The sequence below is a fragment of the Schistocerca serialis genome, chromosome 1 (assembly GCF_023864345.2).
Source record: "Schistocerca serialis cubense isolate TAMUIC-IGC-003099 chromosome 1, iqSchSeri2.2, whole genome shotgun sequence".
Lineage (NCBI taxonomy): Eukaryota > Metazoa > Arthropoda > Insecta > Orthoptera > Acrididae > Schistocerca > Schistocerca serialis.
Genome location: NC_064638.1, coordinates 826,727,452 through 826,754,064, shown reverse-complemented (window position 1 = coordinate 826,754,064; position 26,613 = coordinate 826,727,452). Strand labels below are relative to the sequence as shown.

At 38.3% G+C, this 26,613-nt stretch overlaps 1 protein-coding gene across 1 annotated transcript in view; it reads left to right on the top strand.

Moving 5' to 3' along the window:
* LOC126484584 (ubiquitin carboxyl-terminal hydrolase 8) overlaps window positions 1-26,613 on the top strand; it is a 226,077-nt gene that overhangs the window by 133,473 nt on the left and 65,991 nt on the right. Inside the window, exons 9-11 of the mRNA XM_050108150.1 lie at window positions 7,300-7,424; window positions 13,824-13,909; window positions 14,003-14,134. Of these exons, the coding sequence (XP_049964107.1) occupies window positions 7,300-7,424; window positions 13,824-13,909; window positions 14,003-14,134 (343 nt within the window). The remainder of the gene's footprint in view (window positions 1-7,299; window positions 7,425-13,823; window positions 13,910-14,002; window positions 14,135-26,613) is intronic.

The following is a 26,613-nucleotide window of genomic DNA, read 5'->3' as shown; positions in this document are numbered from 1 at the left end:
TGTTGTGGAAAATACCATTTTGTATGTTTGAAGATTTGAAAATGAGTTCAGGTAACCCAAAACTAGTCATCAATTACATAGAAAAACTGATTCTTGAAACTTTGGCTGTTTCTACATAAAACTGAGAATTTGAGTCAGGCCAGAGACCATGTTTGGATAGCCTGATGGTAAGACAACACTATTCCATATGGCATGCTCCACAGCTAGTGGCAATATAAAACTTCACTAACCTTGAATAAATTCGTGCTTTCAAAAAATTATACAAAACAGAGAATTTTAAGGCAGCAAGGTATTCCACTCAAATGAAATGCACGCAACACAACTGTTTTAAGAACATGTACACTTCAGTGATATTAAAGCCATTTCTGCACCAGGCCAAGAATGTTTCTTGTTGCCCTTGTATTTTAATTTGGCTGGTGTTGATTTAACATGGACCAGAGCATTGCAGGTTTAATCAAAAAGAATAAAAATTTTGCTTCTTTAGTGTGTGCCCCCCCCCCCCCCCCCCCCCCCGCCTCCCTGCCCCACACCCCAACTCTCCAATACACATAACTACATATGTATTTACATCCAGATTTGCACTTTTGTGGCTCTTGTGTGACAGAGTTCTGTCATTGGCTTTTTCTTTCTTGTCTGACTGGAATGTGGCAACATATAATGTTGGTCAGTAGATCAGTTGAGTCTGTTTGAGTCCATAACAATTCTTCTCGGGTTTTTCTAAGTGGAACAGCAACTTTTTGTTCCTAGGAAGTAGATTATGTGGAAGAAACTTGTCATACTTTGATAAAATCAATATAAATCATAAAACAGAATATTTCTTGCCTGTGGTTCACTCAGTGTGGCCTTGGAAGCAATCCTTATCATGAACAGCATTTTGAGTGAAGTGTGATGAATCATTAATAAAATTTGCTTTATTATACTTTAGGAATACAACCTAGATGTACAAATGAGATCACAGTATAATTTAACTTCTAAATTGACATGCTAGTTCTCTGAGGATATCCCACAGTAGCACTGTTTGTGTATCATTTGCTGCGACAGGTATTGCTGCTCCTATACTGTTGTTAAAAATGTTTGTTCAACCTCTTTTCATCACTGTAGCCAATTTACATTAGTATGAAAATGAAAACTCTTGTAGACCACCTTGATATTGGTGAAATTTGCTATGAAATTGAGAGAGATTCCACGAAAACACCCAGAAACTTGTCAATGGGAAATCCTGGGCGAAATAAAAACAATGGAATGAGTAAAGATAACTATTTAGCATATTGATAAGGTGTTCGTCAATATTACAGTATGTGTACAATAAGTTTAAGTCGTCATTCAGTCAGATCTCAATGTTGAGACAATGCAACTGTGCAGTTCTGTGTACTTGGAAGTGCAATGAAAATTACAAAGTTGAACTACACTGCTTACCTTATTTTCATTTGCCTCTCAACACTTTTCACAACTTCTACTTAGTACTGAATGGTCAGTTTCACTTTTTGAACTTTCAGAAACTCGCAGTGTGTTGCAAAAAACTTGGGAGGAGGAATACATGGGCCACACGCAGTCTTATGATTGAATTTGTTCCATAACATGTGGAAGGACCAGAATGAGATTGTCACTCTGCAGCGGAGTGTGCGCTGATATGAAACTTCCTGGCAGATTAAAACTGTGTGCCCGACCGAGACTCGAACTCGGGACCTTTGCCTTTCGCGGGCAAGTGCTCTACCAACTGAGCTACCGAAGCACGACTCACGCCCGGTACTCACAGCTTTACTTCTGCCAGTATCTCGTCTCCTACCTTCCAAACTTTACAGAAGCTCTCCTGCGAACCTTGCAGAACTAGCACTCCTGAAAGAAAGGATACAGCGGAGACACGGCTTAGCCACAGCCACACTCTGGAAACATCCCCCAGGCTGTGGCTAAGCCGTGTCTCCGCTGTATCCTTTCTTTCAGGAGTGCTAGTTCTGCAAGGTTCGCAGGAGAGCTTCTGTAAAGTTTGGAAGGTAGGAGACGAGATACTGGCAGAAGTAAAGCTGTGAGTACCGGGCGTGAGTCGTGCTTCGGTAGCTCAGTTGGTAGAGCACTTGCCCGCGAAAGGCAAAAGTCCCGAGTTCGAGTCTCGGTCGGGCACACAGTTTTAATCTGCCAGGAAGTTTCATGTGGAAGGACATTTGTTGAACATAACCTAAAAGATGATGATGATGATGATGATGATGATGATGACGATGATAGTGCTTTTTGAGTTGGGATATGATCTGCTTAAGCTCTCATATAACAGCATGCAAACTAGAAGTTGTAGGAATTATCCAATTTAATTATTCAATTTTGATAGAAAAACTTAATGTGCATACTACTTTTTACAAAACTGGTGCCATTGTTCTTAATATGAACAAAGGAAAGAGCACTTTGGTGTCATTTAAGGTTAGATAGCCCTTTCCTGGAATATATGTGTAAAACAAAGGTCATTGATAACACTGGGTTAAGGTAATCATTCTGGAAGTAGAATGAGAAAACTAATAAAAGATATTCCTCAGGAGTTATTCTCAAGTCAAAGGACAGATCATGGAAAAAAAAGTCAAAAGCTGGTGAGTCAGGTGGCTGTGGAAAATGTTTTAATTGAAGCTTTTGGTGTTTATTAGTGGAGTCCACATCAAGAGAATTTGGTTTGTGATGTCAACCAAGTAAATATGATGCAACATTTCACAATTTTGATGATGCAGGTGACATAACAGCAAGTTCTGAGTTTTTGTCCCACACATTGAGTCCTGCAGATACCATAAGCCAACAAAATCTATTTCCAAACTCCAGAGGATTGTGCTAAATATCTGACAAACAGTTGACTATTTTTATTCATTTTCTGTTTGCATTCTCTCACTCATGACTTTTCCTTTTTCTCTCCTCCTTTCTGTCTGTCTCATGATAATGACATATGATTGAGTTTAGGTGGGGATATATATCAGAGCACCTTTCCTTTCCTGTAACCCATATTCACCAGTGGCCCATATTACTTTTGTGCTTTGGAGGAAATCATTCTTCTTTATGGCTGGGAGTCTCAAGTCTTACACTCATGGTCATGGATACTGTTCTTTTCTGTTGCTATGTACAACCACTCTGTGATCACTAAATGGAAGCTGACCTTTTGAGCAAGTATCTCATTTTTAAAACTATCCAAAGTACCAATAAAATCCTCACTAATCTAGTAAATCTAACTTCACTTCAGAAAGGAGTGATGCACATATATTAAAGCTTATCGAGAAGACTGGAAGCACAGTGTGCAGCAATAGAGAGGAAAGAGAAAGATAAACATATTAATGAATAATGGAGTAGATGTAAAGTTAACTTATTGACCTAAGTGTGATCCTCAAGTGGGCTGTAATGAAACAGAGGAAAGCACATTAGCAGTGACCATTGACATGTTATATTTGGCAGGCAGCAGAAATATGATTAAAGCAGGTAAAAATTATTTCATCTTGATTACTGCTATATTACTGTAGATGAGTTTTTTGAACAGCAGTAAGCTGACATTTTTAAATGCACAAGCTCTTTGAAATTTGAGGACAATAAAATTAGCTTTTAGGATTTTTGTATTTTTGTGTTCTGTACTTTTTATGTACTGTACTTTGGTTTATTTATTTATTCGAATAACTCTTTTGGAGTGTATGATAAATGAACTCTATTTTTGATTCTTTGTGTTTAATTTTTGTGCACCCAGACTTCGTGCTTCAAGAACGTCATTCCTTTTCTTTCTGGATCCACTTCCCTCCTTTTCAGACTTCTTTCATTCCTAAAGTTCTGCCTTTTGTGTTGCTTCTCTAAAAATATTCTGTTTTCTGTTAAGTCCACTATAATTCATTTCGTATCTTTGTAAATTATAGAGAACTGTGTGGATTTATATTTGTAGATGTTTAGTAAGTTGAGATCTGCTCGATTAGTCTGTTATTATCCATTCAGTGTGTGTGTCCATAAAACTGTAGTCTTCTTTTACTCATTACATCAGTTAGCTTTTCCTTTTTCAAATAGAGCTCTCTGTTTTAACTTAATTTGTATTCAACTTTACTATCACTTTTAGGTCCCAGTATTTCCCTTAGAATTCTTCTTTCAACTCATTCCAGTTTTTGAAGATCCCCAGATCTTGTTATTTTAAGTGTTTCTGTTGCTTATAGTGTTTCAGGCCTTATTACTGTTTGATAGAGTCGTAGTTTTGTGTTTCAGATTAAACATTTTTTGTTATAAATGTTGTTTGCCATATGAAATCCCATTTCCATTTTGTGCAATCTGTTTTGTATTTTCTCTATTTTCTGTTGTGATTTCTTCTTTTGTATTCCTCATTATCCATTCTCCTAGTTACTTCAAACAGCTTGTTTTAGATAGTGTGTTGTTATGAATTTTAGGATTTTGGGGAGCATCAGCGATCTTTGTCATGAACTGATTTTTTTTTTTTTTTTTCCAAATGATATTTTCAGTCCTATTTTGTCCGCTTATTTCTGTAGTTCTGGGATTTGTTCTTTGGCACTATCCAGTGAAGCAGTAAATAACCCTGTATCATCTGCAAAAGCTAGACAATCTATGGTGATTTTATTTGGATTTTTTCCTAGTTGAACTCCTGTAGTATTGATGGGATTCCTCCATCTTCTCATTGCCATCTCTAATGCCCAGTTGAAAAGCAGAGCTGACAAACTGTTTCCTTGTCTCACTTCTGACTTCAAGTGAAGCTTTTGATGGTTCCCTCATAAATTTTACTTTTGGTTTTGTGTTTGTTAAACTTCATTTAATTATTTCAGTTATTTTAGTATCAATTTCAGATGCATTTATAACTTTGATTAGTGCATTTCTATCGGTTGAGTCATAGTCCATTTTAAAACCTGTGGAAATTATCACATATTTCAAATTTTTGATTTTCCTCATTTCTGTTATGTTCTTTAGATTTAGTGTTTGGTCTGCACAATATCTCCCCACTCCAAATTCTGCTTGAAAGATTCTCCTGGTTGTAGGTTGGCTATTCCTTCATCTCTATTCAAAATTGCCATGGAAAAGATCTTATAATTCATTGGAAAGAGAGAGATTCCTCTGTAATTGTTAGGATCTGTTTTTTTAATTTATTATTATTATTATTATTATTATTATTATTATTATTATTCTGGATGTCATAATATCAATGTCCATTCTGATGGTAGCTGTTTTTTGTCAAAATTTCATTATTGATTTTGGTTAGACATAGAATAATTTTCCTATTTTCCCATAATTGAGCAACTATATTGTATTCTTCTGATGCTGTATATTTTTCAGTTGTTTCTCTGATGTGCTCTATTGTTGGTGGCTTTGAATGTGGTTGTATTTGGATTATGTTATGAAAATCAAATTATTCTTCTGGTGGATTGTAGCTGGTGGATTTCATTTGTGTAGTTCTTCGAATGGTTCACAAGTATCCTGCAGTTCTCAGTGTTGTTATATGCCGTCTTCTGTGTTTTTTGATATGCAAATTGTAAACTATGTGGAGTTTAAATCTGTAGAATTTTTTAATGTTTTATAAAAATCACTTGTATTCTGCTTAAAATATTACTCATCTGACATTAGTTGATCTTTCATATGTTGTGGTCTTTTATATGTTGTACTCTGATGTTTTCGAGACCTATTGATTCAGGTTTCTGGCTTCTATAAAATTTTCACTGTTGTCATTATTTATTTTGCATTTGAGATATTCCAAGCTCTTTATAATTAACTCATCACAAGCATCATTCCACTATGCACGTTTCCAGTTCTTTTTAAGAGGAACAGTTTCTTCTGCAGACTGAATAGTGTCATTTTCAAGTGTTTTCCAAGTATAATTTTTTTTACAAATGAATTTTGATATAATTTTCTACAGATAACTTTCGGGTGTCGAACTATTTGGGGCAGTATTGGTTCCCCCCCCCCCCCCCCCTTTCTAAATATTGGTCTTATCTTGAATTTAATGACAGATAGGTGGGTAGATTTGTGGTCTGAATCTAAGCTGGCATTCTTAGCAAATTTTAAATTGAGTATCTCCACTGCAAAATGTTTGCTTATAGCAATGTGATCAAGTTGTTTTTCACCACAGATTGGATTTGATATCCATGTAGTTTGTTTTCTAGGGAGTGCTTTGAAGTAGATTTTAGTACTGTGTTATGCTGTCTGCACAGTCTTTTAAGAGCCTTATCTATTTGGCATTGGTTCTTTTATTTGCAAGAAATTTTCCCATTATGGCTATGTGCTGATGTTCTTTGCCATTTGTACATTGACATCCCCAAGTAATATAACAGTTTTTCTCATTTGTTGCTGCATGTAATATGTTTTTATTTACAATGAAAGCTTTTCCAAATAGAGGTTCATTTTTCATAACTCTTTTTTCCTGGTTTTCTTGTAAATATCCTGAATCCTTCTGAACTGAAACCATGTTCATTAGTAAATCTTGTTTCGTACAGTAATTTTACCATTATATTTTTTTACCGTAAAAGTTTTAAGATTTCTTGTTTTTAAAAGTGAACTTCTCGTGTTTTAGGCACCCAAAATCTGAATGTCCCTACTTCTCATTTCCTTGAAAATGGGAGATTGGTTATTCCCAGGAGTAAAATCTCTTACAAAGTGCATGTTGATTGTTGACTGCTTGTTGATGATACTACTCAAGGTTGTTAGTTTCAAGGAAAACATTTCCAGCCACATCTCTGGTGAACATACAGTGAATGACCACTTTACCATTTGTTGCATGTCAGATACAGTGTGGATTTTTTTCTGGAGTTGCTTTCCACCCAGTTATACCATTTGAAGATCCATTCTTTTCATCTTCACTACCCTTGAATTCTTCACTGTAATCCTAACATGAAGCCCTCACAAGGTACTATCACCTGGAACTGGTGAGCCAAGGTTTTTTTATGATGATGTTCCTCCCTCCCTCCTCATCAATTGCATGAGGTGACTACAGCTTGGGATCAGCATAGCGGAGTTTGTATTTTGACTCACTAACGACATTTTTTTATTTTATTGACAAGTGGTCAACAGACAGTAAATATCTTTGATTTTTTATGTAGACATTTTTAAAATTTATTGAAATGTATGTAACAGTTAAGGAAATACATTGTTATAACTTTTATTGGGGTTGTGGGGCATAAAAAACATAGCTAACTAGGAAAATATGCATGCATTGGGATTGGAGTCAGAGATTTGCTAGTGCTGATGGTTTGAGTCACAAAACTGATTCACCATTTTGCTGTTATGGTGTCAAATTTGTTGTAATTTTTAAGTCATCTGCATAATAGTGTATTTTTTCAAATTCATTTTTTTATTATTATTGCACAGAAAAGTCGCTGAAAAGAAACAGAGAGAACTCAAAGAACAAGAGAAGTTGAGGATAGAACAGGTAGCGAAAAGAAAAGAAAAGGAACATGAAACACAAGAGAAGGAAAAACCAGTTCCTGGTAAAGGTAATTATGCATTTCACACATTTTTAAATTTAAATTGTAGTAGTTAGCTAAAAAAAATGCTTTTTTGTCATACTGCACATGAATTTTATTTATACACCCAGACATGTTTCGTCTTTCTAATGAGGCAGTCTCAGTTGGTGTCAGTAAAATGTTAATTCATTATTTGAAGATCCTACAGTTCTCCCTGACGAGTGTCAGTTAGGCACTTAAGACATGGAAAAAATGAGAATGTTGCCTTTTTCACTAAGAAATTGTACTATCATTGTGACACTGACTCATTACACATCATTGTGAAAGGTTGCAATTATGATCCCTGGAACATTTGAATAACCAAGATCTGAAAAAAGCAAAAGAAAAGGAAATCAAATGGAAAATTATTATACTCACTAATCTAGTAAATCTAACTTTGCTTCAGAAAGGAGCGATGTAAATGTATTGCAGCTCATAATTAAAAAGAAATGGCAGTAGTTTCCAACAAATAATGCAAGGAACATGATAAGTTAAATAAAAATATTCAGAAAAATTTTCAAGATGCCAGAAGATGATAATGAATTCTTGATTATAGAAACAAATTAACAATGCAAAAAATAAACTTATTTTGAGAAAGACGTCAAATTTTTCTGTTAAGATGACATATGGCATGATAAGTAAAAATGGAAACATAGTTGTATGAGCAAAATGAGAAACTGGTTGTAAAAATGGATATAACTAAGCGGAGCAGTTGAAATGAATTTTTGCCTTACCTGGGCTTCAGAAGTATTGTATAAGCTTTTGACTTTGAACAAAAGTTTTTGAAAGGAGCTCTTGAGCAAGAGGGTACCAATTCAGTCTATGTTTTTATACTGAAGGACATAATATCAGTGCTGCAGTCTCCTTTAGACTTCTTAAGGACACTAAGGAATTTAGAAGTGAGAAAAGGCTTAGCCAACGAGGCTCCATGTCAGCAAAGTTATTGTAAGCATTTGTAGAGGAAGTTTTCTGATTCTTAAATGGGAACCAAAGAAGAATGTGTGTTGATGGAACACATCTGAGCCTTCTTCATATTGATGATAATATTGTGTTGTTGGTCTCTACCACAAATGAGTTTCAGGGACAAATGGGGGAAAAAAACAAGAAGTTTCAAAGTGAGCCTAAAATTCAACTATAGCTACACGATAATCATGTACAGTGAATACATTCAAAAGGAAAAGTTACAAATTAACAATGAAGACATAATTAATAACCACAAAAAAGATCTTGAAATGTGTTTAATGTAACAGTTATCAAAACTAAGCTTCCCATGACCCTGAAAAGGTAAATTAATAATGAATGTGTGTTAACAGTTTTGGGTTTAGTACAAAACCATCTTTTGTTGCTTTCTCAGCAAGCAGTGTTGTGATGTTTGTTGAGAACTAGTTGGAGGGATGGAATAACAAACAAGTGGATCAGAGAACAGACTGTATAAATTGCGGCTGTAATGAAAATTAAATGGAGCCAGATATGACATGCGGGCATGTAAATGGATGATAGACAGGCAAAGTTAATAGGCTTATAAATGGATGATAAACAAACAAGGAACGTTCTTTCCTGGATGATTTGCAAATGGCAAAGAAACCAGAATTTCCCAAATCATCAAGTGTCACTGTCATCTTCACAATTATTAATTCCACCTGCCTGATCACATCAGCTGTTATGAGTAGGTAGATATATTGTCCTTCAAGAGATGCAGCATATCTTTTGTCTTCTGAATGATACCCAAACAACTGCAACCATTCTGTGGACAATAATTGCTACAACATCCCATTGTTTTATTTTAAATGAGATTATATTAATGTGGTTTCTATATCAAGAGTAGATTTGTGGCATGCATTTATGCTTTTCTTCTCTGTATCAATTGTGGGTGGTGAATGGCAGCTGTGATTTAAATTGGCAATTTATGTGTATACAGTATGCAACCATTCTCTCTTTATGAATTTTAACATGATTTATTTGGGTACCATTGACCAGTTTTCAAGCCACTGCAGGCTCATCATGGGAAAGAGCTGTTACAGGCGGATTATGTGCAGTTAGATGCTATGGTTGTGGTCCTGATGGGGAAAAAAAAAAAAAAAACATTTTATGAAATTAAGATTGCCATGTTTTAGGGTGCTTGCATGGCACTGCTACACAGCATCCGTGACAAATTAATTTTGTTATGCTAGACATCATAAAAAGTTTTCATTAACTGAATTTCCGCCAACAGCATGGCCATAGCGTCTAGCTACACATGGTCTGGATAATGTTTCTGTTACACCTGAGCCTGCAGTGGTGTGAAAACTAGTTAATGGTACTAAAAATAAATTGTATTGAAACTCAAAAAAGCAACATTTCTTCATATTGTACCAGCCTAAATCACCGAGTTAATGAAGACCAACCAGCAGAAGCTATTTTATGTTTTCTTCTTTTCTTGAATTATAGCATTTTTGAGCTTTTCGGTTGTTTGTTCGTTCCATAGACAGATTCATTTCTTCCTTAATCTGGTCCAACTGTATTATAGGTGCAAATATTGGTTCTTTATAAGCAAAATTCAGTATTTGCACAATCTGATTCATTCTCAAGGGTGATGTACCAGAGAAGAGGCACTTGGATCAATTATTTCTTCACACAAAATATCGAGTGGAAATATTCCTGTGAAACATACAAGCGTTGAACAGTCTCATGGATGTAATGACGTCTTCTAACTGCAACATATCTCTGAGAGTTGTTTCTGTACACATCTCAAAGTCACTATTAATGATTCTCTGTTGTAAAGCAAACATTTTTGAAAATAAAGAGCTGTTGCAGAAGCAAAATATGTCACTCATTAAACAATGACTGTAATCCTTAGGCCACAAAGACAGACATGAACACATTCTGTTGTTGCAGTTTTGGATAGTTAATACATCACTGATTTGCTGCAATTTATTTTTATTACTCTTATAAGGGGCAGTCAAACGAAAATGAGACAGATAGAAAAAGGTAAGTAAATGGTTTATTATTCCGCAAGGAATTGGCATAATGGGCATACATTTATCCTCCTGTCTTCATGGGAAAATGTTTGCAATTGCCTACGGAACCATGATTGTACCCATGCATGCATCTCTCCATCTGAAGCAAATCAGTGGCCACAAATGTCTTCTTTAGGGCCCAAAAAATATGGAACTTGCATTGGGGGAGATCCGGACTGTATGGAGGATGTGTAACGGCTTCCCAGTGAAACTTTTGCAGTGGGCCCAATTATTGCCAACCTTGTTTTGACTACAATATAGAAGTTTTGCTGGGCAGGCCTTATACATCCTCTACAAAGTCCCAATCTCTTCACATTGGATTTCCACATGTTTGGAGTTCTGAAGGAAGACATTCATGGCTGTTGATTTGCTTCAGACAAAGAGGTTTACGCCTGGGTACAACCATGGTTCCAAAGGCAACCACAAACATATTTCCATGAAGGCATTGACTGTTTTGTCTCACAGTGATATAAATGTATTAACAGGTATGGCAGTTACTTTTGAAATAATAAACCTTGTACTTATGTTTTCCATCTATCTTGTTTTCATTTTACTACCCCTTATACATGTTTTCCATATTTCTTAAGAACCTCGGGTAAGTGGTTTTCATCCAAAGACATGTGAAAGATAGAACGGTATACAAATCATGACAATTCAAAATCAAGCAGTATAGATTGTAAAAAAGGGGGGGGGGGGGGGGGGGGGGGAGAAAAAATAACATACAAATTACATGAAGACAGAAAGATTGGCCAGGTCTTACCTTCAAGATGTGGAATTCGAGGTAAAAAAATCTATCCAGTTTAGATCCCTTTCATAGTATACAAAACAACCTGCATAGCAAACAGAAGCAATCTTTTCTGCTAGAAGAAAAAATATGTCAATGACATTGTCCTTCATCCACTGCATATCATTTTGAATCTAGAGCATGCTTTTTTGACCTGCTTCAAGTGCACTCTGTAATGTTTGTATATATTTTTCATTCCACTCTCCCCCTTCCCTCCCTGTCCCCTTTTTTACCTTTGTCATTGGGTGAAGATTAAAATTTCTTACAAGAATCTATGGTGGGTGGACGACATTCAATATTGCTGTATATTTGTTGTCATGTGTTGTATCTCATTAACTTAAAAATATCTGTAATGCCATATTGAAAGATTCTTGATATTCAGTATATGAGCAACATACAGTACTTAACAGTGAAAATTATTACGACGGCATTGCCCTTTTCATCACAATGAACATTGCAAAATGTTAAGTTTACTTTACCATCTGCTGATACATACCTGTAAATGCTGTCTTATCATTGGGATGTCTGTTAAACAGAACTGCACAAATAAGCATTTCAGTGACAGTATTCTTATATTTACCAAAGCAAAATATTTATTACTTGGTATTCTGTTACCAAAAGTAAGAACATTTGTTATAACTATAAATTCCTAGTTTGACACACAGAAATAAATATGTAATGAACACTAGAGAACAGTTATTCTGAAACTGGAGGTAGACTGCAAAGATATTATTTGGTTTTATGCTTTTCCTCTGTTTCCAAGAAGTGATAATATGCAGCAGCTTACAATAATTAAAGAGTGAAGTGTATTAGAAATAAAACGATATCTTTAATTATTTACTGGACATATCTACCCTTGCAAAATAGCCATATATGATTTAATATTTGGCATCGCACATTCAGTGTACATTCTTCCAAACTCAGTGTCACTGCAACTAATTGGTATGCAGAAGTGTAAACAGATGTAGGACTTATGATGCTGACACATGCCATTGTTACACAGCCACTGAGGCTCATATATGAGGGGGGACCCAAAAGTAACCGGAATCGTAATGCTGCATGTCGTGTACTTGTAGTAGCAGGTTGCGCCGCCAGAGGGTTGTAGTAGGAGCTCTGCTGAGTCATTCTGCCACACGGCATCACCCAACAGTGAGAAGTGTGGTTTCTTTGACAGTTCTTTGAGTGTGCGTACAGTGCAGACGTGACACGTGGAAATGGCTAGTTCTTATAAACAACGTGCGGCAGGGAAGTTTTGTTTCCTGCTCGGCGTGAACTCGGCAGAAACTGTTGCGATGATTCAGACAGCCTACAAATACCTCTTAGTAAAATGCAGGGGTATGAATGGTTTTCTCGGTTTAAAAAGGGAGAAATGGTGGTTGAAGATCAGCCCTGTTCCAGTCGACCTTCAACTGCTTGAAGCGAAGACAACATTGACAAAATCTGTGATCTCATCAGTGAAGATCGACGCAGGACAATCGACCAACTCAAGAACTTGTCTGGGTTGTCCTGGAGCCCAATTCAGCGCATCTTGACCATCGATTTGGGGATGTGAAGAGTGGCAGCAAAATTCGTGCTGAAGCTTCTTACTGGAAATCAAAGGGATCGTTGCATTCAAGCCTGTCTCGAAGTGAAGGATGCGTTCAAATATGATCCACATTTTTTTCAAACAAATCATTACAGGTGATGAGTCATGGTGCTATGGGTACGATCCAGAAAGTAAACAACAGTCATCACAATGGAAGTCACCTGGCTAACCTCGACCAAAAAAAACTCTACAAGTGAAATCGAATGTGAAAACGATGTTGATCTGTTTTTTTTTGACATCAAAGAGATTGTACACTCTGAATTTGCCCCTGAAAACCGGACAGTTAACCAACAATTCTATTTGGAGGTTATGAAATGGCTTTGCAGAAGTTCGTCGCGAAAACATCCGGCTTTGTGGGATTCTGGCATGTGGTTCCTGCATCGTGACAACGTTCCCGCATACACAGCTCTGAGCATTCGCCAGTTTTTGGCCTCAACGAAGACTTGACCCACGCACCCTATTCGCCAGATTTAGCACCCTCGGACTTCTTCCCATTCCCGAGGATGAAAAGAGACTTGAGAGGGAAGCATTTTGTGGATGTGGAAGACGTAAAGCGCAATGTCATGAAAGTGCTAGCAGGTATCAAAGAGGACTAATTTAAAAGGTGCTTCGAACACTGGAATGAACGTTTGGACAAGTGTATTAATGCTAATGGAGAGTACTTCGTAGGAGATTAAGGTTGTATTTGAAAACAATAAAGTATATGCTTTCTAGGAAGAAATTCCGGTTATTTTTGGGTTCCACCTCATATTTGCCTTACTTAGACGAAGTAGTAAGCTACCCACAGTGTTGCAGAAACAAAGATATATTTTGCTGTATTTGTAGAACAAAAACATTCAGAGGGAAAACCTCATAAATTGTTGTTGTTTGCTTTTTTTATTATAATTTCATGTGAAATATTCTCTAGACCTGCAAGGGACTTTGGAATCTTAGTAAATATGTTGATTAATTAAAGTAACTATGTTGATTAATTGTAACAGTTCTGTGAAAAATATAAATGTTGTCAATTTCCATTTCTCCACTAGGTGTTTATTACACCCACCTCAGACATGATGGTCCTTCAACTTCTAGCCCAATGAAACGATCTCATTCATCTCCAGACTTAGCTAAGGTAAGTAAATACAGGAATTAGCTCCATACTGAAATCTTTGTCTTGGAACATGCTTTAATGTTGTATTAAATTGGTTTTATAAACTTTTCTTAGCTGGATGAACCTGATCGGAGCGCCAAAACACCCCAAGTCGACAGGACAAGCAAACCTGGAATTGTTTCTCGACCAAATGAGATGTTCTACACCCCTCACCAGAAGAAATTGTACTCTGTTTATGGTGTTGTGGTAAGTTGTGGCTCATTAACTATCAGTGAAAATTTTGCTTGAGGCTTAATCCATTCAGACCTGAATTTTTTTTTTCTGGAGGGAAGAAAATATTTGTTTTTTGGTAATGCTCTTAGACGATTTTTTAATGATTTTACATGCAAGATTTGTACAAAAATGTGTAGCAGTTTTCACGACATACTTTGTACACTTGGCTTCATTTTACATACATCTACATGTATGGACTAAAATAACTAATTATGGAATATTCTCTGTTGCGATCAATAGTAAAATGATCATCTAATAATTACCAAGCAAAATAACAATAACAGTATTCAATTATACTGTGGAATACAGCGAACCAAGCTGGTGGTCATGAGCAGCAATGCACGCTGCTATGTTGACTTGCTGATATTTTCAAAGTGATGCCCAACAGTTGGCAGTACTTACACATGATAAAAAGGTTGAACATTCAGAAATGTGTACCTCAGGTTTCCATTGGGAAAAAATACTTATGTTGCAGCTAAGACACAGTAAAAGATAATGTACACAGTTGTAGCCAGAGGATCTGAAAGTGTTACACCTGAAGGAATACTACTTGTCTTTAGTATATTTATCTACCTATTCCATGGGTCATAACAGCAATCTCTGTCTATAATGTGGAATGAGTCATTTTTTACAATAGTAATACAGTTTCTCATTGAAAAATGTTGATCAATCACAAAGAATGGTCATTTAGATTGATGAAATGGAGACAGGCTGCACCATTTCCTTTTGGCTGCTTCAGCAGCATGCTGCATTGCTGTAGGGATTCAAATGTCTACCAGGCCTGCAGAAATGTACCTGCAAACAAACAAAAGATTAATTATGCAACCTTATTTCTTTGAGATAGTAAATTCTCTGTCTCATGCCGTAGTGCTCCTGGATCCCTCCCCCCCCCTCCCCCCCCCCTCCCCCCCCCCTCCCCACACCCACCAACTACACACACACATTGTTAATATTATTAAACATTCAGAAGTTATCTGTATAGTGGGAGGAGTTGTAAATTGAATTCCTACTCAACCCAACTTGCCAGCTTCCTCAATGTTGATCTTCACCTCACCAGTACCTCTGTTCATACCAAACCTACCATCCACCAGCAATACCTCCACTTCAACAGCTGCCACCCATTCAACTCCAAAAGTCCCTTCCATACAGTCTAGCCACCCATCACCGTCGCATCTGTAGTGACAAGCGGTCCCTCTCAAAGTATACAGAGGGTCTCATTGAGGCCTTCACAGACCATAATTACCGTACCAACCTTCTACAAATCAGATCTCCTGTGCTTTCTGTCTTCAGTCACTCACCACCTCCCAAAATCCCACTGTCCAGCCACAGAGGACCATTCCCTCCGTGACTCATCACCGCCCATGATTGGAGCAACTAAATCACATTCTCCAGTAGGGTTTCAACTACCTCTTGACATGCCTTGGAATGAGGAATTTCCTACCCACTATCCTTCCCACCCCTCCCGATAGTGGTATTCTGCTGACCATCGAACCTATACAGTATCCTTGTACATCTCTATACAACCCCCGCTCCCAACCCCTAGCAGGTATTGAGATAAGTGATTGCTAAATAGAAAAGTGACTGCAATCTCTTAGTAGAGGAAAAACATTTGGACTAAATGAGATACCCGTAAGATTCTCCCGATATTATCTGAAAGAACATGCTCCCCCTCTAGTAGCAGCTTATTGTAGGTCACTGGAACAACAAAGGATTCCTAGTGACTGTAAAAAAAATGCAGGTCATTTCAATTTTCAAGAAGAATCGTGGGACAGATGCACCTAACGATAAGCCTATATCGCTGATGTCAGTCTGTTGTAGAATTATGGCACTTGTTTTCTGCTAACATATTACGACGTTCTTGGAGACCAAATAAGTCAATATGGACTCCACAAACAATGTAATGTTCTTATGAAACTCAGCTCACTCTGTCCCTCCACGAGATCCAGAATGCCATAGACATCAGCACTCAGCCTCATGCCATGTGCCTTGACTTCAGGAAGACATTTGATTCGGTTCCACACTGTCATTCCTGTCAGTCGTAACAGAACAAAATTGGCAAGTATGAAGATAATTTTAGGAGCACCCCAAGGAACTGTAAAATGACCTTTTCTGTTTCATTATATATAGAAGATCTAGTGAATACTGTCAGAAGCTCTCTGAGGCTGTTTGTAGATGATGCAGTTGTCTAGAAGTAGGTAACAGTGTGAGGAGATTGTTGTGAATTGTAGTAAGACCTCCAGAGGATTAATGAATGTTGGAGGAATGGCTGTTGTCGCTAAACATAAATAAATGCAACATATTTCAGATACATAGGAGAAGTTACCAGCTACTGTACAATTACACATTATTGGTGACAGATTGCTAGAAACAGTAGGAATAACCATTCAGAGAGACAAAAAGTAGTATGATCACACAAAACAAATAGTAGGAAGAGGAGAATCTTAAAGGCATGGCATTTACTCATGAAATTGGTTGCTTACAAAATACCTGTTCAACTGATTCTTGAGTATTGTTTATCAGTCTGGGACAGTTACCAAATATGGTTAATAGAAGAAATAGACATGGACTAATCAAGAGTGGCAGGCTTTGTGATGTGTCTTTTACCTGTTGCGAGAGGGTTATGGAATTGCTCAACAAGCTCCAGGAGGTGATGCTACAGGAGAGACATTGTGCATTATCATGAGATTTACTATTGAAATTGAGAGAGTATGTACCATGAAGAGATCGGCAACTTCTTATTTCCTCCACATATATCTCACAAAACGACCACAGTGACAGAATTTGAGAAATTAGAGCTAATGCAGAAGTTTATCAATAGTAATTCTTCCCATGTATCATTTACCAATGGAAAGGATATTAGATAGTTGCACTAGAAGTACCCTCCACCTCACACTGTAAAGTGGTTTGTGGCATAGAACTGTTTCTGCTTCATTGGTAGCAAATAACTCATTAGTTATAATGTCGTGTCATGTGACTAGGGCCTCCCATCGGGTAGACTGTTCTCTGGGTGCAAGTCTTTCGATTTGACGCCACTTCGGCGACTTGCGCGGCAATAGGTATGAAATGATGATGATTAGGACAACACAACACCCAGTCCCTGAGCGGAGAAAATCTCCGACCCAGTTGGGAATCGAACCCGGGCCTTAAGGACTGACATTCTGTCGTGCTGACCACTCAGCTACCGGGAGCGGACATTAGTTACAGTAATGAGTCTGGACCCAATATTGATCCCTGTGCCATACCAAATCTGATTATTCCCTATTCTGAAGTAACTGTTTCATTGTATACACATATCTGTGTCCTCTTAGGTACATATAATGGACCTGCAGTGTAGGAAAAGACAGATTGCTACTTACCATAAGTTGCAGACAGGCACAGTTAAAAGATGCTTACATACAGCTTTTGGCCACAGCCCTCATCAGTAAAACACACACACACACACACACACACACACACACGCGCGCACACTTGCCAACTCCAGCATCTTGGGCCAGAATGCAACATCACACGGGATGCAAGCAGCAATCTGGAGGGAGTAGTCAAGGGAAGGGGAAGGGGAAGGAATACTAGTGTATGGGTGGGGAGAGAGATGAATGCTATCTGGTGGAGTGTGCAGGGACTAGACTGCCAACAGGTGCAACATCAGGAGGTTGTGGGGCAGGGAGTGGGGAAAAGAGGAGCAAAAAAAGATAGGAGCGGAGAAAGACAGGCGGATGTGCTAGCAGAGAGCGAGAGCTGCAAATAAACAGGGTAGAGATGAAAATGGGAAGGAGATGATAGGACAGAGGGGTGGAAACTGTTGTGTGAAGGAGTGGGAAAGATATGTTACTGTAGGTTGATGCCAGGATACTTACAGAAGCGGAGAATGCATTGTCAGGATAACTCCCACCTGCACAGTTCAGAAAAGCTGATGGTGGAGGGAAGGATCCAGATGGCTCAGGTAGTGAAGCTGCCATTGAAATCCAGTGTGTTGTGTTCAGCTGCATGCTGTGCCACAGGGTGGTTCACCTTGCTCTTGGCCTCAGTTCGGCAGTGGCCGTTCATCCTGGCACACTTCTGGTTGGTAGTCATACCAATATAAAAAGCCATGCAATGGTTGCAGCAGAGCTGGTAAATGACATGGCTGCTTTCACAGGTGGCCCAGCCCCTGATGGTGTAGGATAAACCTTTGACAGGACTGGAACAGGAAGTACTGGGTAGGTGGATTGGGTAGGTTTTGCACTTGGGTCTTCCTCAGGGATATGATCCTTCTGGCAAGGGGTTGGGATTGGCAGTGACATAGAGATGTACTAGGATGTTTCGGAGGTTGGGTGGACGATGGAACTCTACTTTAGGAGGGGTGGGAAGTATTTTTGGTAGGATGCCCCTCATTGCAGGGCACAGTGATAGGTAAGCAAAGTCCTGCTGAAGGATGTGGTTCAGTTGTTCGAGTCCGGTGTGGCACTGGGTGATGAAAGGAACACTTGTCTTTGGCTGGTGAGTGGTGGGAGGATTGGGATGTGAGGGGAAATGGCATGGGAGATTTGTTTGTGGACTAGGTCTGGGGGATAGCGCCAGTCTATGAAAACTTTGGTGAGATCCTCAGCATACTGAGCAAGGGAGTTTCTGTCGCTGCAGGTGAGGGAATTTTTGGTGTGAAAGGCCTGACAGCTGTCAAAATGCAGGTACTGCTGGTGGTTGGTTGGTTTAATGTAGGGGGGGGGGGGGGGGGTGAATGGAGCCATCAGAGAGGAGGAGGTCAACATCTAGGAAGGTGGCACGTGAAGCGGATGGCAGAGAAGATGTTGAGGTCGTGAAGGAATGAAGAGAGGATGTCTTGGTCCCGAGTCCAGATCATGAAGATATTATCAGTGAACTTGAACCAGACTAGGGGTTTGGTATTTTGAGAGGCTGGGAACATCTCCTCTAGATGGCCCATCAAAAGGTTGGCATAGGAGTGTGCCATGCGGGTGCCAGTAGCTGTGCTGCGGATTTGTTTGTGTACTTTCCCTTCAAATGAGAAGTAGTTGTGGGTTGGGATAAAGTTAGTGAGATGTATGAGGAATGAGGTAGTGGGTATGGAGTCTGCAGGATGTAGGGAAAGGTAGTGTTTGGTAGTGGTAAGATGGTGGGCATAAGGGATGTTGGTGTATAGTGAGGTGGAATCAACAGTGTTGAGTAGGGATCCAGGATGTAAAGGGCTGGGGATGGTAGAGAGTCAGTGAAGGAAGAGGTTGGTGTCTTTGTTTTGGGAGGCTAGACTACGGGGTATTGGTTGGAGGTGTGGTCAGTGAGGGCTGAAATTCTTTCAGTGGGTGCACAATAACCAGCCACAATGGGGCGTCCAGGATTGTTAGGTTTGTGGATTTTGTGGAATATGTAGGAGGTCAGTGTGTGGGTTGTCATAGGGGTGAGGAGGGAAATGGATCCAAGGGAGATGTTCTAGGAAAGGCCTAAGGTTTTAAGCAGGGATTGGAGTTTGTGTTGGACTTCTGGGATGGGATCACTGTGGCAGAGTTTGTAGGTGGAAGGCTCAGATAATTGGCAGAGGCCTTCTGCCAGATAGTCACTGCGATTCATAGCAGCAGTGGTGGAACCTTTGTCTGCAGGCAGGATGATTAGGTCAAGATTTGTTTTGAGGTTGTATATGGCTGTTTTCTACTGGAAGGTTGTTGTTCTGTGGAAGGGACTTGGGGAAGGACAGTGAGGCTAAGTTGGAGGTAAGGATTTTCTGGAAGGTGACCAGCAGGTGGTAAGATGGGAGGGGGGGAGGATCATGGTTGGATGGTCGTATGAACTGGAAGAGGCAGGGTTCAGTGTTGGAATGAGGGTAGTATTAGTTGCAAGGATTGTCAACAAAGAAGTGCTTTAATTGCAGGGATCGGGCGAAGAAGGATAGATCTTGACAAGTCCACCATGGTTAAATTTGGGTGTAGGGCTGAAGGTGATGCCTTTGGATCTGAAACTTCTGTGGAGCTGAGGGTTTTGGTGGGAAGTGTAACAACAATGTTAGGGGAATGTTTTGGCTCTTGGTTTGGTGGAGGGTTGGTAGGGAGTTTGGGGGATGTGACAAGTTGAAAAGGACAGCTAAGCAGTGTTTAGCTGATATGAAGGCTGGTCAAAGAAGAATACTGTGGGTATGATAGGTGGTGTCTGGAATGCTTCTCCAGGTGTTGGGGAGCAAAGGATTCAGTTCCAGAGATGTGATGTCTGGAGTAGGGATTACAGAGTAGTAGTATCTTGCGGAGGGAGCAGAGGTGGTTCTGGGACACCTGTGCCATGGAAATGTGTTTTTCCCGTACCAGGTTTGTGAGAGCCAGGGATTGGCAGAATCTGAAAAGGTGTAGGTCATTGTGAAAGGAGGGATGGGATCCAGAGAAAGGAATCTTTGCTGTTAGGCCATTGGGGGGGGGGGGGGGGGGGGGGAAGGAGAGGTTTCTGATCTGGTGCAGAAACATGGAGCAAGGGTCCATTGTGGCAGGAATGGCATAAAGGAAATGGGAATGACACAGAAATGGGCAAAATAGGGGTTCATGGTTGTGAGAGGAGCTGAATAAGAGGAAAGAAGCATAAAGATGTGTAAAAATACACAGAGACATGCAGAAATATGCACAGATACACAATAATATGCACATATATGTAAAAATATGCACAAATACATAAAAATAAGCAAAAACATGTGAAACCACATAAAACAGGCACAAATATGTTAAAAATGTACAGAAATGTGGGTGAAAAGGAACATTGTTTTTGTGTGTGTGTGTGTGTGTGTGTGTTTTGCAATAAGTGAAGAGAGAGGGAAGGGGGTGGGTTAGGTTGGGGATCAAAAGTTCAAGTGGCACAGCCAGGTTTGGAAAACAAAATGCAAAAGTATGTCAGGATGAGAGATGAAGTGGAATCAATAGGAATAAATGTAATTATAACTATTGGAGGAGAGAATCTGGGGCATTTGATGCTGCGTCAACAATCTGCGCAGTCACAAATTGTGTGTTGCACGTGGACGATCTTGAATACAGTGTGTCTCGGAAGTAGATGCGCATTGTAAAATGGTGAATAAACAAGGGAAAGATGAATAGAATGGAAACTGAAAACAGTAATACTATAGACAAGGGTACCAGAGGAATACTTCACAGGGTTGTGGGATGGAAGAAAGCTGTTCTGCAAAAATCAAACAATGGGAACTCCAGGTAGAAATGTCAACAATGTAAGAAAAGACTGATTGATACTTGCCATAAAGAAGACATGCCAAGTTGCAGTCAGGCACAATTAAAAGATGCTCACATACAGCTTTTGGCCACAGCCTTTGTCTGTCTGTCTGTGCGTGCGTGTGTGTGTGTGTGTGTGTGTGTGTGTGTGTGTGTGAGAGAGAGAGAGAGAGAGAGAGAGAGAGAGAGACACACACACACACACACACACACACACACACACACACACACACACACACACAAGCAAGCACATCTGTGTAGCTGGATAGGTAACACATCTACTCACCAAACAGTTTTAGGACAAAACAAATGTAAAGATTAAGTGAATGTGCAAGCTTTTGGATCCAATGACTCTTTCGTCTGGCAGAAGGGTTGAAGGGGGAGAGGGAGGAACAGGGATGAAGGAAATGTACTGGTAAGGTTCAGGAAGTGGGGAGAGTTCAGAAAAGTTGCCCAGAACCCAGGGTTGAGAACCTCAAATGTTGGTGCAGTCCCCAAGAATCAGTCTTCTTTTCTCATCCCATCCATTAAGTGTTCCTGACCCAAGGTTCTGGACAACTTCTCCTAATGCTCTTTGTTTTTCTAAACATTACTTATCCTTTTTCTTGAGCCTTCTTCCTTCCCCTTCAACCCTTCAGCTAGAAAAAAAAGCCGCTGGCTCTGAAAGCTTGCACATATACTTAGCCATTATATACATTTTCTCCTGCCACTGCTTGGTAGATACTTTAATCCATCCAGTTGCATTATATTTTCAAAAATTGATTATTTTTGTTGATATATTAGCTCTCTTAGATACATAGGATGACAACAAGTTGCCACCAAGAACTATGACACATTAATATTTGAGCATATCGAAGAGGATACTGTGAAGTGCACAGTTGCACAACTGCAAAAGTTTTAGCAAAATTTGGATGGTAGCAGTTATGTGTAATGTAGCTTTTATATTTGAATCCAGAGTATGATTTTCTTGTATTGAAGTGAAGTATGTCTGTTTAAATACAGTGGAAGCTGTACTTACTTATCCTAATCTTCAATCATCTACCGTAATCCCTTTAATGAAGTTATCAGCTGCAGAGATAAAGCACTGGATATCTCTCGGTTTTCACTTTTTTTATACAATGAAGAATCCTTTTTTGTCTTCCATTAAATTAAATTAATTCTTAATGTTTAATAATGAAATAAAAGTGGCATAAGGCTATCCCTTTATCACTAGTTACATTAATAACAAATTAAGACAAAGGCATTTAGTTAATTACAGTAATAATATATAAACCTGATTACCTTATTAACTGTACCTATTATTAAATTATATAAATTTGAATTAAGGTTTTCATGTATCAGGTTGCAATCATAACTGCATATACAAATATGCACTTTTTTTACGTGACAGCCATAGAGTAAAAATAGCTGTTACATATTAATATTGCAAGTAAAAGAAAATAATTAACTCCTGAAATAAAATACAATTAACAGTTTTGAAATAAGAGGTTTCAAATATAGGTACATGTAAACCCTAAGTTCTAACATTGGCTATCTAAATGAAGGATGGTATTAAATCCCATTATCTCACATCTTATAATTGTAAACACTTTACTATGTATGTTACTTTACCATGTGTAATATATTAAGCTGTTTGTCAACTGAATATTACCACTAGTTTCTGTAAGACTGGAATACGGATTACTTGTATCCTACTACATTCTTTATTAATTGTAATAGGTACTTTTGCAAATACCGTCTGTTTCATGGGTTAAGCTCTACACACCGTAAAGCAGTTGGACAAAGCTTCTTAAGTAGGAGCTCTCATTATAGAAACCCTACAAGTGCCTCTCGTTCATATGTGTGAGCCACGTGAGTAAAGCAGTTGTGTTTAAGGTGGGCAGCCTTGTTGCTGCAGTAGTCTTCTGTGGTGCTTCAGAAATGGTGCTCTTAGTTAGGTACCGAATAAGTTTCTCTGCGTACAATATTTTATTTTTTGCACTCAAGAAAGTAAGTTTAGTTTAAGGCTCCTTAAATTTGAGAGTTCATTTATTTTCAGTGAATTCCTCAACTTATTATTTTAGAAGGCCACGTTCCTATAGAGAATCTTTACTGAAATCATTTTTAATCTGTTTCTAAAGCTCCATTTTTTCCATAATCTTTTCATATCACATGCGAAAAAAACTTTTCATCTCTTTGTAACTAATAAATCAAACATCCTGTCTGATCTGTTTTACATGTTCTAATGTTGGTCTACCCTTATTTCTGTCCCTTCTATTAATTCTTTGTTCCTTTTAAAGCTTTCTACAGAAAAGCACAAGCTATGTTTAACACTATTTGTGAAAGTGGAATCGTGCTTAAAATGTGCAGAATGTCGGGGAACTGTAGTCCATAATGCAGTTAAAATACTTTTAACTATTTTTTCTGATGCACTTTTTCTAGAAACTTTTTTAATGATATTGGTTGAATTGTTAATAGTTTCTAGGTGACTGAACAAAAAATATATATCTATGGCGTTCTGTCGTGAAGGCAACAGAAATTATTTGCAAAAATTCTCTCCTAATGTGTTCCAGCATATTCAGATATTTTACATTAATACATATTCTTTTTTCTTTTACTGGTGTGAGAAACAGAATACTTTCTCTAAAGCTACTGGCAATAGTGTTGGTGATGTGGAATTATCTTGGAGGACTCCTTTTTAAATTTGGAGTTTTCTGTTATCCTGATAAAATCTAATGGAAGATGTAACACTGACCCATATATTCTCATTGCCCAAGGGCTTTTAGTATGGATTTCCTTGAAACTTGTCTTAAAACGATTTCTCGAAGTCTGTTTAGTTCCAAGCAAAGTGGTGATTCATATCATAATTGCTCCATTGTATTATTTTGTTCCTGACTTGCAATTGGTTAATTATGCTATATCCACTTCAAAAGCCAGGTTCATCCTTTGTTTGAGTGAAATATATTCCCCTCCCCCACCCACCCACCCACCCCAATGCTAGGTTTAATGAATATCCTGTACACTTTAAACTGCTTTGTAGTTTTTTATACTTTGTCTCTCTCATCAAGAAAAAACCTGGCATTCAATTTGTTGGAGAGAGGAATGTTAGATCCCTTAATCAGGTGTGTAGATTAGAGAATGTAAAAAGTGAAATGGATAGGTTGAAGCTAGATATATTCGGAATTAGTGAAATGCAATGGCAAGAACAACAGCACTTATGATCAGGTTAGTACAGAGTTATCAACACAAATTCAGATAGGGCTCATGCTGAAATAGACCTAATAACAAATAAGAAAATAGGATTGCAGGTAAACTACTATGGACAATACAGAGAACAAATTATTGTAACCAAGATAGACATGAAGCCAACACCTGCCACAGTAGTACAAGATTATGTGCCAACTAACTCTACAGATGAATTGATTAAAAGAATGTATGATGAGATTAAAAAAATCTTCAGACAATTGAAAAAGAGAAAAATTTAATTGTTAAGGTTGATTGGAATCCCGTAGTAAGAAAAGGAAGAGAAGGAAAAGTATTAGGATAACGTGGGCTGGCAGAAAGGGATGACAGAGGAAGCTGCCTTGTAGAATTTTACACGTAGTATAATTTATTCATTGCTGCCAAATGGTTTAAGAAACATGAAAGATGGTTGTATGAGTGGAAGAGTCATAGGAACACTGAAAGGTATAAGATTGATTATATAATACTAAGACAGAGATTTTGAAACTAAATTTTAAACTGTAAGGCATTTCCAGGGGCGTATGTGGACTCTGGCCATAATTTATTGGCTGTGAATTGCATATTACAATTGAATCGATAAAATCAGAACCCCCTTATTTTGAGTGCCAAAAATTTTTGAGGAGAAGCAAAAAACGTGATTATCAGAAGGACCAGTAATTGAAAGTTGCTCAGAAAAATCCCACATTTTCTACTACATGGTGTGTTATTGTAGTTCCGAAAGGTTACACATTCCTGTTACAGGAACTGATATACTAATAACTGTAACTACTGGACATAAGGGGTTTCTGCTCAAAAGTGTTGATATGATGGTTTCTACCTCAAATGAATTGCAACAAATAGAATTTTAGTGTGATTTATTAATGCATCAATAACAAAATAGTGTATAATACATTCTATCACCACTCACAACATAAACAAACAGTAATGCATTGTTACATATCTGTTTTCTTCCACTTGAAGTGTTTTGCCAATATATATATGTTAGTTCCTTTGGTTTGCTTGTTTTCCCTTTATTCTTATCCTTCTCTGTTATTCTAGGCTGCCTACAAGCAAAGACTTTCACTTCAATAAGATTTTGAAGGTGTGCATGTTGTTCATTTTTAGGTGAAAAAGATATGAATTTATTATAAATTTCGTCTTGATCCTCATCTGAAACATGTTTACGGCATCTTATGCAGCATCTGAAAAACTACACTGAAGCACCAAAGAAACTGGTATAGCCACGTGTATTCAAATACAGACATATGTAAGCAGGCAGAATGCGGCGCTGCGGTCGGCAACATCTACAGGGTGTTCCACAATAATGTGTACACTCTTTGAAACTGAACACCTCTTTAATGAAAAGGGTTAGAAATACAATTTTAGTGGTGTTAGGTGCGTCATGGTCCGACTTAAAGTGGTGAATGTTCAAACTGGTGCCTGTCCATCGTAATACACCATCAACGATGAATTACAACTGAACGACATGCCAACATTATTGTTTCCAACAAAATAGCATCCTAGGCTTGCTCAATTTGCTCTCTAAGATCATCCAGTGTGTGTGGTCTTGCAGTGTAGACTGTGTTCTTGAAAGTAACCCACAGAAAGTATTCTGGAGGAGGTACATGTGGAGATTGAGCGGGATACTCCACACTCTCTCTTTGTCCTATCCATCTGGCAGAGAATGTATGATTGAGAAATACCCTCATATCCAGGTGAAAGTGAGGTGGTGCCCCATCCTGTTGAAAGTAATAATCTTCATTTCGAAACACAGTGCTAAGACCAGGAGTTATCATTTCCAACATTTCCAAGTATGAGTCGCCCATGACAGTGTTATCAAGGAATTAAGACCCAATTAACCCTCTAGAAGACAGACCACACCAGACAGTTACTCCTGGTAGTTTAACATGCCTTTCATCAGTTACATATGAATTCTCCCTGGCCCAGTACATGCAATTATGGCGGTTAATTGTTCCATCAAGTTTAAACATCACCTCATCTGATCGAAGAATTCGATACTGGAAACGTTGCTGTTCTTCATACCTGTTAATGAATGACTCACAAAAT